Consider the following 14,815-nt stretch of genomic DNA (forward strand, 5'->3'; position numbering starts at 1 on the left):
GGGTGGCTTGTTTGTTATTGTAGGGTTGCTCTGCACAGGAGTTGATTTTTACAGGATTGCTGAAGGACAGCAGGCTTTCCACTCCTGTTTGTTTATCATAGGACTGTTTTGTGAAGTAGGGAAGATACACTTTCTTCCCTCGGGCCCTCTCCTTTGTGTTCACAGTCAGGCAGCACAGCTGGGTATTTCTAGAGCCCAGCAGGAGCTATTTCATCTCTGCAGTGCTGTGGTATCGCCTGTTCTATCTCTTCTCTTACTTTCCAGGACAATTTCCCTCCTTCTTATTATAAGCTGAAGCTTTGCTGTGGCAGTCTGAATTGGGAGTTATTTGCTGCCAGTGTTATACAGTGTGGTGATCCCTGACTAGGGGTTGAAATTATGGCTCCTGAGCAACAGGGAGTAAGAAACAGTGAGGCTGTTAGGTGAAACCATGCTTTCCTTGCTCTGAGTTGGTGGGCTGTATGCTTGAAGACAAAAGGTGTCTGCAACCTGATGCATGTGAGAGGCTCCCAAGAGCTATACAACCTCCTGCCTCTCTGACTGTCAGGGTTAGAGCCACTGCAACTTTCCTCGGCCTCCACTAACCTCAAAGGCCACAGGCTAGGGACTGAGTCTGTAGCAAGAGTGAGAGTGATGTTTGATTCTTTTAAACCTGTATTTTAATTTGAGAGTAGCAAGTGCTTGGTAATGTGATTGAGGTCTGAGCAAAGTGCAGACAGAAGCAGCTTCATGCATGCACCTCTCTTGGTATATCTCCATCTGAGTGTATGCAGCTTCCCACACCAGCCCTGTGCCACTGACTGCTCTGTTCACTTGTACTGCCATCCTGAACTAGGCCTGACTTAGCTTCCTGCTTCCCCCTGATTCTCCTGCAGCCTGCCCCAGCTCTGCCCTTACCTCTTCTCCCTGATGCCTAGGCCCTGGCTGCCACCACCCTGGCTCTCACTATCCTGCCAGCAGATTGAATACAGGTTTGGCCCACCTGCCTTTGCAATCACTAGTAACTGATGTGGCAAATCTTTGCCACAATCTCGATTTTATGAGAGAATTGAGATCCAGATGCTGGGTGGATTCATTGCCACCCTCTGGCAGGACAGCTCTCCCAGGCTGTGGCATTGCACATTGTCCTGGTTTAGGCCCATCAGGGAACAAAAGACCTGAGGATTAGCCTCAAGTACCAAAGAGCTGAGGATTGCCCAAGGGCAGGGAGAGCTTAATTCAGGACAAAACAGACCAGGCTACTCGGCTTGGGGAAGAAAACAGAAAACAATTTAATACAACACCAACTAAAGCATAACCATAAAACCCCAAAACATAACCAAAATGAAACAACACAGTGGTACAACCATGAAGAGTCTGAACAGCCCTTTAAGAACACCTTCTCCCCGTTCCTTCCCTCTTCCTGGGCTCAGAGCCCTGATCCCGCTGTTCTTATTTCCTCCCCCCTTGAACGGCCCAGGGCGGCAGGGAGTGGGGGTTTCAGTCAGTCTTTTGCTGATGGCTTCTGCCATTTGCCTCTCCTCAGGACAGTTGGGCTCCGCACCAGTCCTCCCTGCAAGTCCGTGGGGTAACTCACACACACGGCAGCCCTGCACGGGCTGCTCCGACGCGCACTTATCTCAACAGCTTCAGCTCCTCTGTGCCTCTCGTGCGGGGCTGCTCTGCGGCACACAGGCTCTCCAACACGGCCTGGGCCATGGCCGTCTCCCCACACAGTCCCTCGCCCATCCAGGCTCACTCACACGGAGCTGCTGGTGGCTCTCAGTCCTGCCATGGCCCTCCATGGGTTGCAGGGGTACAGCCTGCGTTCTCACCATGGGTTGCAGAGGGGTCTCTGGTCTAGTGCTCCTCCTTCCTTCCTCCTTCTCTCACTGTGAGGTCTACATGGTTGCCTCCATTTTGTATCACTCTTACACCTCCTGCCAGCACTTCAAATTCCCATGATGGCAGAGGTGCCAGATTGGCCCAGCCGGGCTGGAGGTGGGTCCACAAACTCTTTACCAGGTCTTCACTGCAACCCCCTCCCCCTGTTACCAAGTGAGAACAGCTCCTTGCTAAAACATGACACACATGAGTGTCACTGGCAGCTGAGCCAGCAAGTTCACTTCTCAGTCCTCTTCTGGAGTAGGATTTCCAGCTCTGACAGAGCTTGGTCATCACCTGGAGAGATGAACTCCACGCTGTGCGTGTCTTGTCTTCATTCCTGGAAATGTCATTCCTGGAAATCTCACTCCAGAAGCAGTCAGATGTCAGGTTCCATAACATGCTGAAATCCAGTAAGCCCACAGTGCAAGGAACTCTACCACTTACAAACGGCCTAGAAACCCATGATACTTTATCACTAGTGTGGAGAGACTGATGCAGGCCTGAGATTTTTATTTGGAGGATACTGAATTTAAGTTAAGCAACAACAAAGAAGTCAAGCTCTGTCCTTTGCACAGTCATTGAAATGGTGGGAAGTGTGTGCAGCTAATGAAGGAAAGTTCCTTTAAACAGTGTTCACTGGTTATAATTATTGGACTTATGTGTAGTAAATTAAAGAAGCAGCAATGTATAGGTAAGATGTGACAGATGCACATCCTTCCACCTGCATTGCTCAACAAATTTCATCCCTAGAGGGGAAATGAATTCTCAGTTGCAGCATGCCTAGTAATTAACTGCACTGTAATTCTGATGTGCAGTGCTGTCACCCACCATTGGGTGGGAGTGGAAAAGGCACTGCATTTTGTTGATGATTGAACATTTGTTTTCCTCATCATTTTGACACCAGAGGTAATTGTCATTACTGAAATACTCTCTTGCTACCATTACAAAGCAACTGTTAGGGATGAATTAATTATCAGGAATCGCATTATGACAGATTAATAGGCCAACAAAGGAGATTTCTTTTTCTTCTTCTTTCAGGCAACTGAATAGTAAAATCTAACAGCTCCTGGATAACTGCTAGAAACACATGCTTCTCTGTAAGCCAACACATATTTTGTTGGAGATGGGGCATTTGCAAAGCTAGGGTTGCAATACAGAGCAATTTTCCAAGCTTGCTTTTATTGGACTTTGGGTTTCCCAATATCATATGCCAAGATGAGCTTGAATCTGGGCATTGCCATATGGAGGGGAGGTCTTCATAGTTGGTATTGGACCAATGTCTTCTGTCTGGGTCATGGTTGAGCAGCATCATGAAGGTTTGGAATTGAGGAATGCTGGACTTGTGGATTTGATGAAATTTAGAACAAGACATAAAATCATTATCTGGGCTGCTTTATTGCCATTAAGGGTTCTCTGTGTCCAGGAGGTCAAATACGATGTGCTGCTTGAGTTCCAAGTGGCCAATGATGCTTTGTCTGCCTGTGTCCTTGTGGCACTTGCAGACTACTTGCCCCAAATTACTCTTATAGGGTCTTCTGGGGACGGTTGTGATGTGTCCCATAGATGGTTGCCTTCCTGTAGTGAAGGTGATTGAGGCACCCTGCCTTTCTGCAACTGAAGTGTCCTTTCAGAGTCCAAGGAAGGAGGAGTTCAGAATATCTGGACTGCTCATGGCTATGTTTGGAAGCTCACCCAATTTATATGTAGTCAGGACAGCAATTCATGTAGACAATTAGTACTTTCAAAGAGGCAGTTAAATACATATCTCATAGTTGACTGGCACTATGGGATGCTAGTGAATCCCAGGTGCTGATGAACACATGAATAAAAAGGACCCTATTTTAGAATTTAGGATAGGCAGAATGTACATTTAAATCTCCTGGAGGAGGCCTGTTCGTGTCCTCAGCTTTGCCTTCTTTAATGTCTCATTCAAGTCATCAGGCAATAGTGACTGAGCAAAGGATCTTTCTAGTATGGAGTACCCACTTACAGCCTCGAGTCAAGTGTTTGTACATTCAGCTCTCTGGCCCTGCCCAGGAAAGGAAAAAGTCTTCAGTGGTAATCAACACACAGCATCTCTTTGTGCCTTGATTTCCTTAATGAGGGAACAGTCTCTGGTAAGATCACGACCATGTTTATCCTATTTTCAGTCTTCTCTTGCCTATTGATGTCAGCACTCAGTTTCACTGTGACTTCATTCCTCTTCATCGAATTTCTGTGTCTCTCCATGGAGCATGTAAATGCTCTATTATTAAATATTTGAGGCTAGAAGTCATGAAGAACATACTTTTGGATTACTGGTTTCATTGCTTTGCTTCATGTCTGTCTTGTGTAGTGCTAATTGTCTATTTTTTCTGGTACACAAATTTTATCTTTGTGACTGTTCACAGTGGTTGTATTTTGCCAGCAAGGTCTGATTCTTTGGAGAATCTTTGTCAGTGCTATTTTTCTGTCAGGTTTTGCAGTGATTGTCTTTGTGATAGGCTTTTTGCCTTGAGTTTACTGTTACCTCCTAGCCAAGGTTAGAAATTAACTGTCTTTGACTAGCCTGTTGATGGAGATTTCCATTTGCCTATTATCTCCACTGCAGAGCCATCTTTGTTTCTTCTTGTGCAATGTTAGTATCTTATACCACATTCTTCCCCTTTTGACAAAGGAGCCTTGACTTTTGCTTTTGCTTTTGTAAGACTGAGACTGAAACCTAGATGGTGTGTGGTTTCTTTTTTTTTTAAAGTGACAAGTGCTGCCCAATTTGCTGTTTTCTCTACTGGGTAGTGATGGACCAGGCTTCCCTTACCCTGCCCCTTTTGATAATTGCACAGGTGATCTGTGGTAATCAGTATCTTTTAAATCTAGAAAAAATCCAGCCTAGATTTCCACTTGATAAAACTCATTTCTTGCTGTTTTTAGTTGCTTCTCTGGAAGTATGAGGATGGGGAATAAGGAGATAATCTTTCTCAGGCAATTGTGTAGAAATCTATTTTATAATGTCCTAGGCTGGCCCACTCTTAAATATTAACCAGTCACTTTGATCCTGGATGGGATAGGTAACCTTGAGGTGGAGGCTTTCCTCTCCTTCTCTTCTTGGCTTTGTGCCCAGCTCCCCATACACTGGTAATGTTTCTTGTTACACCCAGTTCCTCGTAAATAAAATAATGGCTGACAGTGATTCTGCAGGTGAAGGGACACTCTGTTTTCTTGAAATTAGAATGAGACAAGACATCCAACAGCTTTACTGACTGTTTTACTCTAGGTTCTTATAATGTGTTTGACATTTACAAATGCAGCATCCCTGCCTTGTGGATGCTCATTCATCTCTTAGATGAGAGGGAAAACTCAACAACTGGCAGTGGAAAGGGCAAAATGTTGAGTATGTAATTGTAAATAAAGATGATCTCAGTTTTATTCCCTTCACAACCTTGGTGAGCCACAGTCAAGTGCTGGGGAGACATGTACAATATTGTTCAGTGTGATACCAGCTGCAATAAAGACAATTGCCTCTGATTCTGTTGGGGGTAATTCCTTCTACTTATCATGGGAGCCAAAGTAATCTACTCTGGATAATGAATAACCTGCATGCTGCCTCACCTGGGCTCTCCTTTTCATCTCAGTTTTGTGCCATGTCAAATACTCATATGTTCTACTTTATTAAACTGCTATCTCATGCTATTTTAAAGTGGCACTCTCAAAGCCAATATAGGTTCTGACTGTTGCTTGTATTCTAGCGGCTGTAAGGATTCAGCAGACCAAATGCTACCTTCACTGACACCTACATAAGCCCATTTTTTCCAAATTCTTCCACTGGCATCTGCACAAACCTATTGTTTTGAGAGAGAAAGCACAGGAGTGGCTATAAGAAGGGATCTGAGCTTCTAATTGCAGTTTAACATGTCTATTGATTGTGTATGAATCAGAAGAGACACAAGTTTAGGCTCCCATAGTGGTGACATTGCTGGGAATCTAATAGACACTGGTTGCCTTTCTTCATGTGAAGCTGAGTAGTGTTAACTGGATGAAAAATTTGGAGTCATTATATATATATTTCACTGAAGTCAGCACAGACACTTTTAAAAGTAGAACTACACTTTGCCATTGCTAATGACTTACCAGCAACGCAGCCCCTCTCTCTGTTGGATGTGGTGCTGTGACAGTCACTGCAGGTTTGGGGAATTGACAGCCTAATCCCATGGTTGTTATCTTTTCCAACTTCCTCAGCAATCCCATTTAATCAATTCTAGGTATTTAATGTGTTACTGTCTCCTCTTCTGGCATCCTTTTCCTATGTGAAGGAGTGTGTAGTTTAAAGGTCAGAATTTCTCAGATTAAAGGAGAGAGGAATCTACCTCTGTCAGTTTGGTAAGGGGCTTTATTCAGATCTCTAGAGAGACTGCAATAGAAAATCTTCTTTCTGGGTTCTGAGACCAAGCTGAATGCTGGTGCCTATCTGCATGGCTGTAAGAGGGGGTGCCTACTTGCTCTGCTCCCCTGGCTATTGCAGTGACCTGCCAGGAGAGAAGTTGTATATGCGCAAGCAGGAGAAGCTGCTGTTGTATGGTTTAATCGCCTGACTTTGACTCAGATAGGTCCTGACTGGAGGTCAGCTGTGACGTGCAGCTGGTAGGGTGGGATTCGACTGTTGGGAAGAGAAAAATATCAGCCCAGATTCTTCAGTGTTGACAAAGTGGATGTGATGATTTTTCCCCTCCAGCTGCAATGGCTGTCTCTGCGCTTTCTTCTTCCCTGCACACCCACACTAGGAGAGCAGACTGTGCTAAGCTACCCTGTCTTGACCCTCAGCTGCTGAACTACGGGAGACTTGGTGGAGCTTTCTCCATCTTTCCTTTGGTGCTCGGGGCACTCATCCTGATAAACCTCACCTTTCAATGTGTCTTCTGTCTGTTGGTGCTTCCTGTGGAGTCTGTGGCTTTTCCAGGTCCATTTTATTGCAGAATGGTGTGTAGGGACTAAGGGACAAGGCTGTCAGATGTCCATCCTCATTCCTGGTGCTAGGATCCTTCACTTTGCTTTGAATGCCAGGAATATTCAACATTGAACAGATACTCTCTTGATACTCATTTAATCTCATCTTTCACCTCTTCACTAACCCTTGTGACACGCTGTGTATTTCCCTCCTTGTTTACAGCATCTGACCTCTTGAGCAGTTGTAAAATGTTACAAGGTCAGCCTTTCTGGCACCATCTGATTTTACTATTGAGGACAAATCATTAAACTCTTTTTTTACCATACTGGTTCATCTGTCTTGCAGTGGCTTCTGATGTACTTCTCCATGTTGGTTTTGCTCTGTCTGGGACTCCAGACCTTTTATTTAAGTGAAGAGATATCTCTACACTACTCTCCCCAATGTGAAACTTCTCTGTGCATAGCCATAACACACATCTTGATCAATCTTGTTCCTTATAGCAACTTGAAAACAGCAAATAAAACAAGGCATAATAGGACTGATGGCTTGGAGGCCCCCCACTACAGGTTAAACACAGGGCCATAGATGATGTTGTCTTTACAGCCCTTAGCTAGTTTTCACTGCCATCCCACCTGGTCTGATTCAAGCTGTAGTGAATTAATTTTGATAGCAAGATTTTGAGATGCTGTGTCAAGTTTATTATCCTTTCACCTGCCTATGCAACAGGAACTGTAGGCACCATGATCAATGGATCAAGACACATGCCTGATTCTACTGCAGCTTCTGTAAATGTCTCTATGCCACCTGCAGCTGTGCTGTTGAATTACTTCCTATCCTCCATGAGTGCTCTGCAACAAAGCACAGGACAGATCTCTTCGTATACCAAGCCTATAAGGACAACAAGTCACCGAAGGCACTTTTGGGAACCTGCTGACTTTGCAAGTATTACACATGTATGTATACACAGGCCTGGTCCTTCCTTCTCATGCAAATCTGATCTTTTCTTATCCTCATCTGCAAGTACCGTTCATATAAGTGTACGTGCCCCAAAATAGAGCTTGTGTGTAGGGCTTGTTGTACAGTCACAGGTTAAAACAGCTTCAAGAGCAGAACCTTGTTCACTGGAGGTGATGTGTGTAGGTGTAAAGGACTCAGCTGACCCTAAGATTCCTGTATTCAAGTTTGATCAGGAACTGTTAGTGGGAGAGAATAGACAGGTAATGCTACAGCCATAGAAATGCTTCATCCCACTAATTTTAGCATGTTATTTTCCTGTCTCTGACCATCCCTTCCCTGTGCTCCTGGTTCTTCCTGTTCAGGAGACTTAGAGAGAATAGTGCATTATATCACAGAGGTGTCTAGAGGGGAAACAGCTGCTCCCTTCTGATTTTTCTCCTGAACTGCCCCACAGATAACTAATTGCAGCTCAGTTGCTTCTATTAGCTATTTACCTAAAATTGAGCTGGCTAATGAAAATGTTTCTAATTAATATGAGGCAGATTAAAACTCATTACAGCAAGGTCGTCAGTAATGAGAGATAATCAGAGCACAAATGACCGAGCTTGGAGCAAAATGAAGATGGAACAGGAGCAGGCGATCGGTGCTGGCTGTGCACCCAGCAGCCAGCAAGAGCAGGGTTCAGCAAGGTGACTGCTGGTGCTCTGAGCTGCAGCCCAGCTACACCATGTCCTCCTTTCTGGAGCAGCTTGGGAAGGGACTATCTGAAGAGATGTACCTCAGCCCAATGTAAATGTTTCCTGAACGAAGTAGCATCTCAAACTAGCTAGGCCACTCCTTGGTCACCTGTACAAATTGTTAGGAAGCATGCTGTGAATCAGAGTATTAGTGGGATGAGTGTGTGTGTATCTATAGTGTATCTATAGTGTAGGCTACTGTCTGTGTGTGCTTGTATGTGGAAGTTCAGGGTCTCAGCAGCTCTTAGAGCGGGGACTTGCCTGTTTGTTCAGTATGAAATGGGCTGACCTAGGTTTGGAAAAGCACCTGGTGAAGTCCAGTGCAGTTTAGCACAAATCCTGAAACATACTTGCTTTAGTTTCACCTCCCTTCAACATTAGTGATACAAGGCCCCAGCACCAACACCAGATTTCAGCTGTCTGATGCATGCTTGCTGTGTATTTCCTCACATTTATAGAGAGTCCACTGGCCATCCGGTTGTTGTGTGACTCCTTGTTCCCATGTTTGTGACACTGAGAAGCTATAAAATTGCCACTTTAGTCTAGGGGATCGGCTCATCCTTTATCCTTTACAAGCTACAAAACTCTCATTTTACTTCCCAGCTGTTCCACTGGCAACCAACTCTTGTGCCAGAATTTCTGAAGGATCTTGATCTGTGCTTGGACAATTTTGGCTATGAAACTCAAAACTGGGAATTGAGGGGATTCCTTTTTAGCCAGGGTTTGTGCTGAGGGGAACTAACTAAAAAGTATAGGTTTGAAAAAGTAACAATGCACCTGCTTAAATGGGAACATATGGAGTCCTGTACTCTCGTATGGGCAGGCAGAGACCCACAGGTAAATCTTCAGGAGCGCTATACATAACTTACACAAATAATAAATTATGAAGAGAGTGGGGTACATTGCACCAGAAGTTAATGCAATTCCAGATATGTGGATTTGTCTGTGATCAGCAGTGTGTATGATCAGTTGCTATTGGTATATGGAAGCATTTGAATGGGAATTATCTGGTGTACCTAGGAAGGAGCTTTTACAAAAGGTAGACAGGAAAGATAGTACAACAAGAAGGCAGTAACAATTCCATTTACAGTTGTGTGTCTCACTGCAGCATCCCAGCTGTCAGTCAGTTTGATTACCAGGCTGACAGTGTTAGTGAAGGCTATAGTAGTTTATATTAACTGTGTGCTTACTCAGATTTATTGAAAGAGGAGGTAACAGCCTCTTAGACCCAACTACACTGTCATGGCATTGGGTTCTAGGTTTTCTACTGCTGTTTTTAAAGTACACAAGTACCCTTCTTCACCTCACCAGTAGCTGTATTCTCCCTAAAGATCTTCAGAGACCTTTTGGCATGGCACTTGATTTCAGTCTCCCGCTGTGTTAAATTGAGGTAGACATCATTTCGTTGCTCTCCAGTTTGTGCTGTCCTGGGTCATCTAAAACTGTTCTGTAGCTTTACCAGTAATATTGACATAGCCCTGTCATTGTCAGGGATGGAAGAGAAAAGGACTTTCTTATCTTCTCTGACGTGTCTTTTCTCCATCCCCATCTTACTGTGTTTTGGGGATACCCACTACAGAGGTGTGATGACATCCACTCTTCCCTCTGTATGGAGTCCAAGGTACAGCCTGACTCTTCCAGTCCAGTCTTCTGGTGCTGCAGGCACTCACGGAAGAGCTATCTCATGCAGGGTGGTTGACAGCATATATGTCTGGGATGCTCCCACACAGTGTGCCACAAGATATTTCCCAGCATCAAATAGGCTTAATATGAAAGACCATAAGCAGCAGTTCTGCTGTGCCAAGGGAAGAAAGCAAGATTCCATTACCAATGTCCCAAGTCCTTGCAATGTCAGGCAATTTAGTAAATACAGAAGGTTCTTGGAAGCAGGCAGAACATCAGCAGAAGGGGCGACGGATTTAACCAGAATGTGGGAGCTGGATACACTGAGTATTCTTTAAAGATTTTAATGCTGGGATCATCAGTGCACCCTGTTTGCATTCTGTCTCTCACTGTGGCCAATCAATACGGTAATTTTTTGTCTTAGCAACTTGAGGAAGAGTATTTAAAGGCCTTTAGACATTTTATTACACGTAATGTTCTTATGAGTCTATAAAATGGGGGCTAGTGATCCTGAGTTTTGTAAAGGGCTTTGTAAAAATATATTTAGAGATGAAAAGCTCCATATAAAATCAGATATGGTTGTTTTATCATAAATGTCTGAAGCCTTTCTGAATTCCATTAAGCTCTTGGCTTCTCTATCCTCTGACAGTGAGTGCCACTGGTTAATGCTGTACTGTGCAAAATGGGATGTAAAAAAAATCTTTAAAAAGGTTATTCCTTTGTGGAATGCCCTATTATTTGCTGTTTTGTGAGAGCTGGAAATAGGAATGAGAGACTTTAATTTTATTGTTTCATATACCTCTTATTCATCAACTCTCTCTAATCTAAACTGTCCCTTAACATTTCAGATCTCGTTTTTTATAGACTCTTTTCAAGTCCATGATAATTTTCCCTGATCCTTATTCTGTCCTCTTCTTTTTTTTTTGTACTTCTTTTTGTGATGGGATGTCCGGAACATGAGGTGAGCTTATGCTTTCAATTTATACAGTGGCATTCTGGTATTTTAAATGTTTTTCTCTTTTCCTTTCTTAACACGATCAAAACAGCTTGTTTGGGTTTTCCTGGCCCACACTGTGCATTGAAGGGTTGCCTTCACTGAGCCATCCACAACAATATGATACAAGTGTTGGATGGTTACAGTTGATTTAGAGCCCATCACCATGTGTGGACAGGATAAATTACACCTTCCAATATATGTAACCTTGCAGCCATCTGTGCTGAGGGTGATCTGCCAGTCTATTGATTGTTCACCTGTCTTTGGTAGGGACTTGACAAGGCTTATTTTTCCACAGTGGTGAGTAATTTCTGTTGCATCTCATGGTATTTTTGTCACTGCACCGTTCTTTCCTTTGCTAAATCACTAGCAGGGAAACAAAACCTTAGTATAAGAATGAGTGTAGTGGGACACACTGTTGTCTGGTTTTGACAGTGATGTGGGTCAACCCATTTATCTTAGAGAGCTCCTTCAGCCTTGTGGTTGCTACCTGGACCTGATTCCCTTTTTATCACATTTCTTAGTTTTTCTTATAGAATCATAGAATTGTTTTAGGTGGAAGAGACCTTTAAGATCATTGAGTCCAGCCTGTGTCTCAGCCCTATCAACTACTAGACCATTTCCCTAAGTGCAACATCCAACTGTCTCTTAAACACCTCCAGGGATGGTGACTCCAGCACCTCCCTGGGCAGCCCATTCTAGTCCCTGACAACCCTTGCAGTAAAGAAATTCCTCCTCATATCCAGTGTGAACCTGCCCCGGTGCAACTTGAGGTTGTTTCTTCTTGTTCTATTGCTTAATACTACAACTTCCTTTCAGGTACTTGTAGAGTGATAGGGTCTCCCCTGAGCCTTTTTTTCTCCAGGCTAAACAGCCCCAGATGACTCAGCTGTTCCTCATATGAGGCATGTTCCAAATCCTTTCCTAGCTTGGTAGCCCATCTCTGGATCCTCTCCAGCACCTCAATGTCCTTCTTGCAGAGAGGAGCCCAAATCAAGACACAGTATTCGAGGTGCAGCCCCACCAGCACCAAGCACAGGGGAATGATCACCTCCCTGCTCCGGCTGACAACACTGTTCTGATACAGGCCAGGATGCCATTGGCCTTCTTGGCCACCTGGGCACACTGCTGGCTCCTGTTCAGCTGCTGTCAACCAACACTCCCAGGTCCCTCTCTGCTTGGCAGCTTTCCATCCTCTCCTCCCCAAGCCTGTAGCACTGCTGGGGGTTCTTGTGGCCCAAGTGCAGGATCCGGCATTTGCCCTTATTGAAACTCATGGAACTGACTGTGGCCCAGCCATCCAGCCTGTCTAGATCTCTCTGTAAAGCTTCCCTACCCTCAAGCAGATGAACACTCCTACGCAACTTGATGTTGTGTGCATTCCTCTGCTAGTTCAGCCTCAGTGGAAGCTGCAACATTTTCAGGGTTTCTGCAGTATCACCTTGTCTAAAAGAGCTCAGAGCAGGTTGAAATGAATCTGTGGTTAAAAACATCACTAATTGTTGTAGCCTTGTCCTAACTAGAGAGTCCCTCACTGCTGCTGTTTGTAGTGCTGGGATTGGTGTTGCAGAGAGTAAGTTATGAGCTTTTAGTTATGGGATAAAATGAGCAGGTGATGTTCTTGTATCTTCTCCAATAATTACTCATTTTTCACTCTTTGTGAGGGAATTTATTGAAAGCCACTTAAGAGTCCCAATAAATATCTTTCTTTTTCTCTTCTATTGACCATTGCATTAACATGCTCCGAGTATTTTAGTGGAGTGGTGAAGAATGATTTTTTTTCCTCTCAAAGATCCCTGTTGGCTTTTTTCAGTCATATCACATTTAGCTACATGATTTTTAGTACTCTCTATAATTTATTGTCTCGACTAATTTAGTTGATACAGAATAAAAGCTTGCAGGACTATAATTTGCTTTTCTTGAAAGCAGGACAACATTTGTTTCTTTCTAGTCCTCTGGAAGCTGATGGTTTTAGTGTGTGTGATCCTCTTTTGATTATGATTAGTAGCATCTAAGCTGGTTTTTGAATCAATCTGTAATTTGTATATGATTGACATTTTCAAGGTATTTTCTAGAGACATCTTTCTTGAAATACTGTCCTGGAGAGTGTATCTCCATGGTAAGCAGTGATGGGCAGGCTTCTGGTCAGCACCTTGCCCCATGCTGCAAGGAACTATCTACAGCATGGAGAAGGCACCTCATTTCCCTTGCTCAGGTTGGGAGTACTGGGATGCAAGCGAGCAACATGTGGTGTGTAGCTGTTTCCTGCTCACTGCTACAAAAGTGTTCTGTGGTGTGGAGGTGAGAGGAGGAGCAGCCCTTCTAGCCCTGTCTTCTAAGCGAAATCCAGCCTGATGTGCTTTGTCTGTGAGTGCACTGTTTGTGGAGGGTGCAGTCATCGCCAGGAATTTCTGGCGACTTGTTTGTTATATCTTTGACTAATTGCATTTCAAATTTCTTCTCTGCATTCCTAATCCTCATTTCATGTTTTGCTAGCTATGAGTATGTCCTTTGAGTCTGGAATGACTTTTCTGGAGGATTTTTCATATGAGGAGTGGCTTCTTCCAATGCCTTGCTGTCTTTAGTGGCCTTTGTGAGCCCTTTTTTCACCAGGTCTGTCACCAGATACCAGATACTCAAGTTTTCATCAGTGTATTTTGACTTTCATATTTATTTTCTTCTAAATTAATTCTTTTATTCTTAAGACTAGATTATCATCTGCCAGTTTGTGACACCTGCACATCTGATGCTCTGAAGAGCAGTTCTTTGCCAAAGTCTCTATGAGTAAAGTGTCCTTCAAAAGCATCAAAATGCTGTGAGAAGCCTGGTCTGCTTGTATGTTAAGGCTAAAATAAGAAATGTGGCTTTGCAGCACTGCTTGTTGAGTGTGAGCTTCATCCCAGAGGTGCCTCTTCTCTATACCTGATAGTTGTTACTTTCAGTATGGTCCATATGGAACAATTTTAATAATCAATGTTAATCCCAGACCACAGGAGTCTGACAGCCATGCTGTGAGCCAATGGAGAATTTGTCCTCCTGAAACTCATGGAAGGGGTTTCAGATGGAAAATGATGCTGAGGTGGACTGAGGGAAGAACCATATACATGATCAGACAGCATTTATGATCTGAAGTGCTTCTCGAGGGAGGCTTATTCTTGGTAATCCTCAGTACATGAAATGTTTCCTTTCTCTGCAGTGTGCTCCCAGGCATGATGCATACAAGCAGGTCCATGTCTAACTAGCTGTTGTTCCCAGCTCTTTTTCCTGATAAAGAAGAGTCTTCAAAGTATTGCTTGTGCAACAAAGAGCAATATTTTGTGAGATTTCTCATAGAAAAGCTCTGAGCCATTCAGGGCGTTTCCATTTACGCTGCAGTTTCTTCAAGGTAGGACAGAAATGTGAGTCAACAGTATCAGACACAGTAGTGGGAATGTGGTACTCTTACTTTGCCTATGATTAGTAGAAGGCCATCTTACCAGAGAAACAAGTGTTGCATCTGGACAGTGACCTAGCTTGAGAAGATCTTGAGGGAATTAATAGATAGCATTTGGAACATTTTTCTGATTAAAAATCCTGACCTAATTGATAATTGATGTATTGGAAGCTGCATCCACAGTCCTGCTTCATTCTCTCTGTACTTCTGTCTCTAATGCAGACTGCAGTTTTGTAAAATGTAGGGGTACTGCTAGATTTCATTCTTCTGAGACAAGTTGTGTG

The 14,815-nt window shown here is 43.8% G+C and overlaps 1 protein-coding gene across 4 annotated transcripts in view; it reads left to right on the top strand.

The window, feature by feature from the left end:
* The window catches only part of ADCK1 (aarF domain containing kinase 1), an 83,702-nt gene that overhangs the window by 15,543 nt on the left and 53,344 nt on the right, over nt 1-14,815 (top strand). For 2 of the 4 annotated variants that reach the window (XM_061997864.1, XM_061997866.1), the window contains exon 2: nt 7,514-7,740. The exons of the other annotated variants lie outside the window; for them this stretch is intronic. In XM_061997864.1, the coding sequence (XP_061853848.1) occupies nt 7,528-7,740 (213 nt within the window). In that variant the 5' untranslated portion in view covers nt 7,514-7,527. The remainder of the gene's footprint in view (nt 1-7,513; nt 7,741-14,815) is intronic. 4 annotated transcript variants of the gene reach the window in all.

Source organism: Colius striatus, chromosome 6 (genome assembly GCF_028858725.1).
Source record: "Colius striatus isolate bColStr4 chromosome 6, bColStr4.1.hap1, whole genome shotgun sequence".
NCBI lineage: Eukaryota > Metazoa > Chordata > Aves > Coliiformes > Coliidae > Colius > Colius striatus.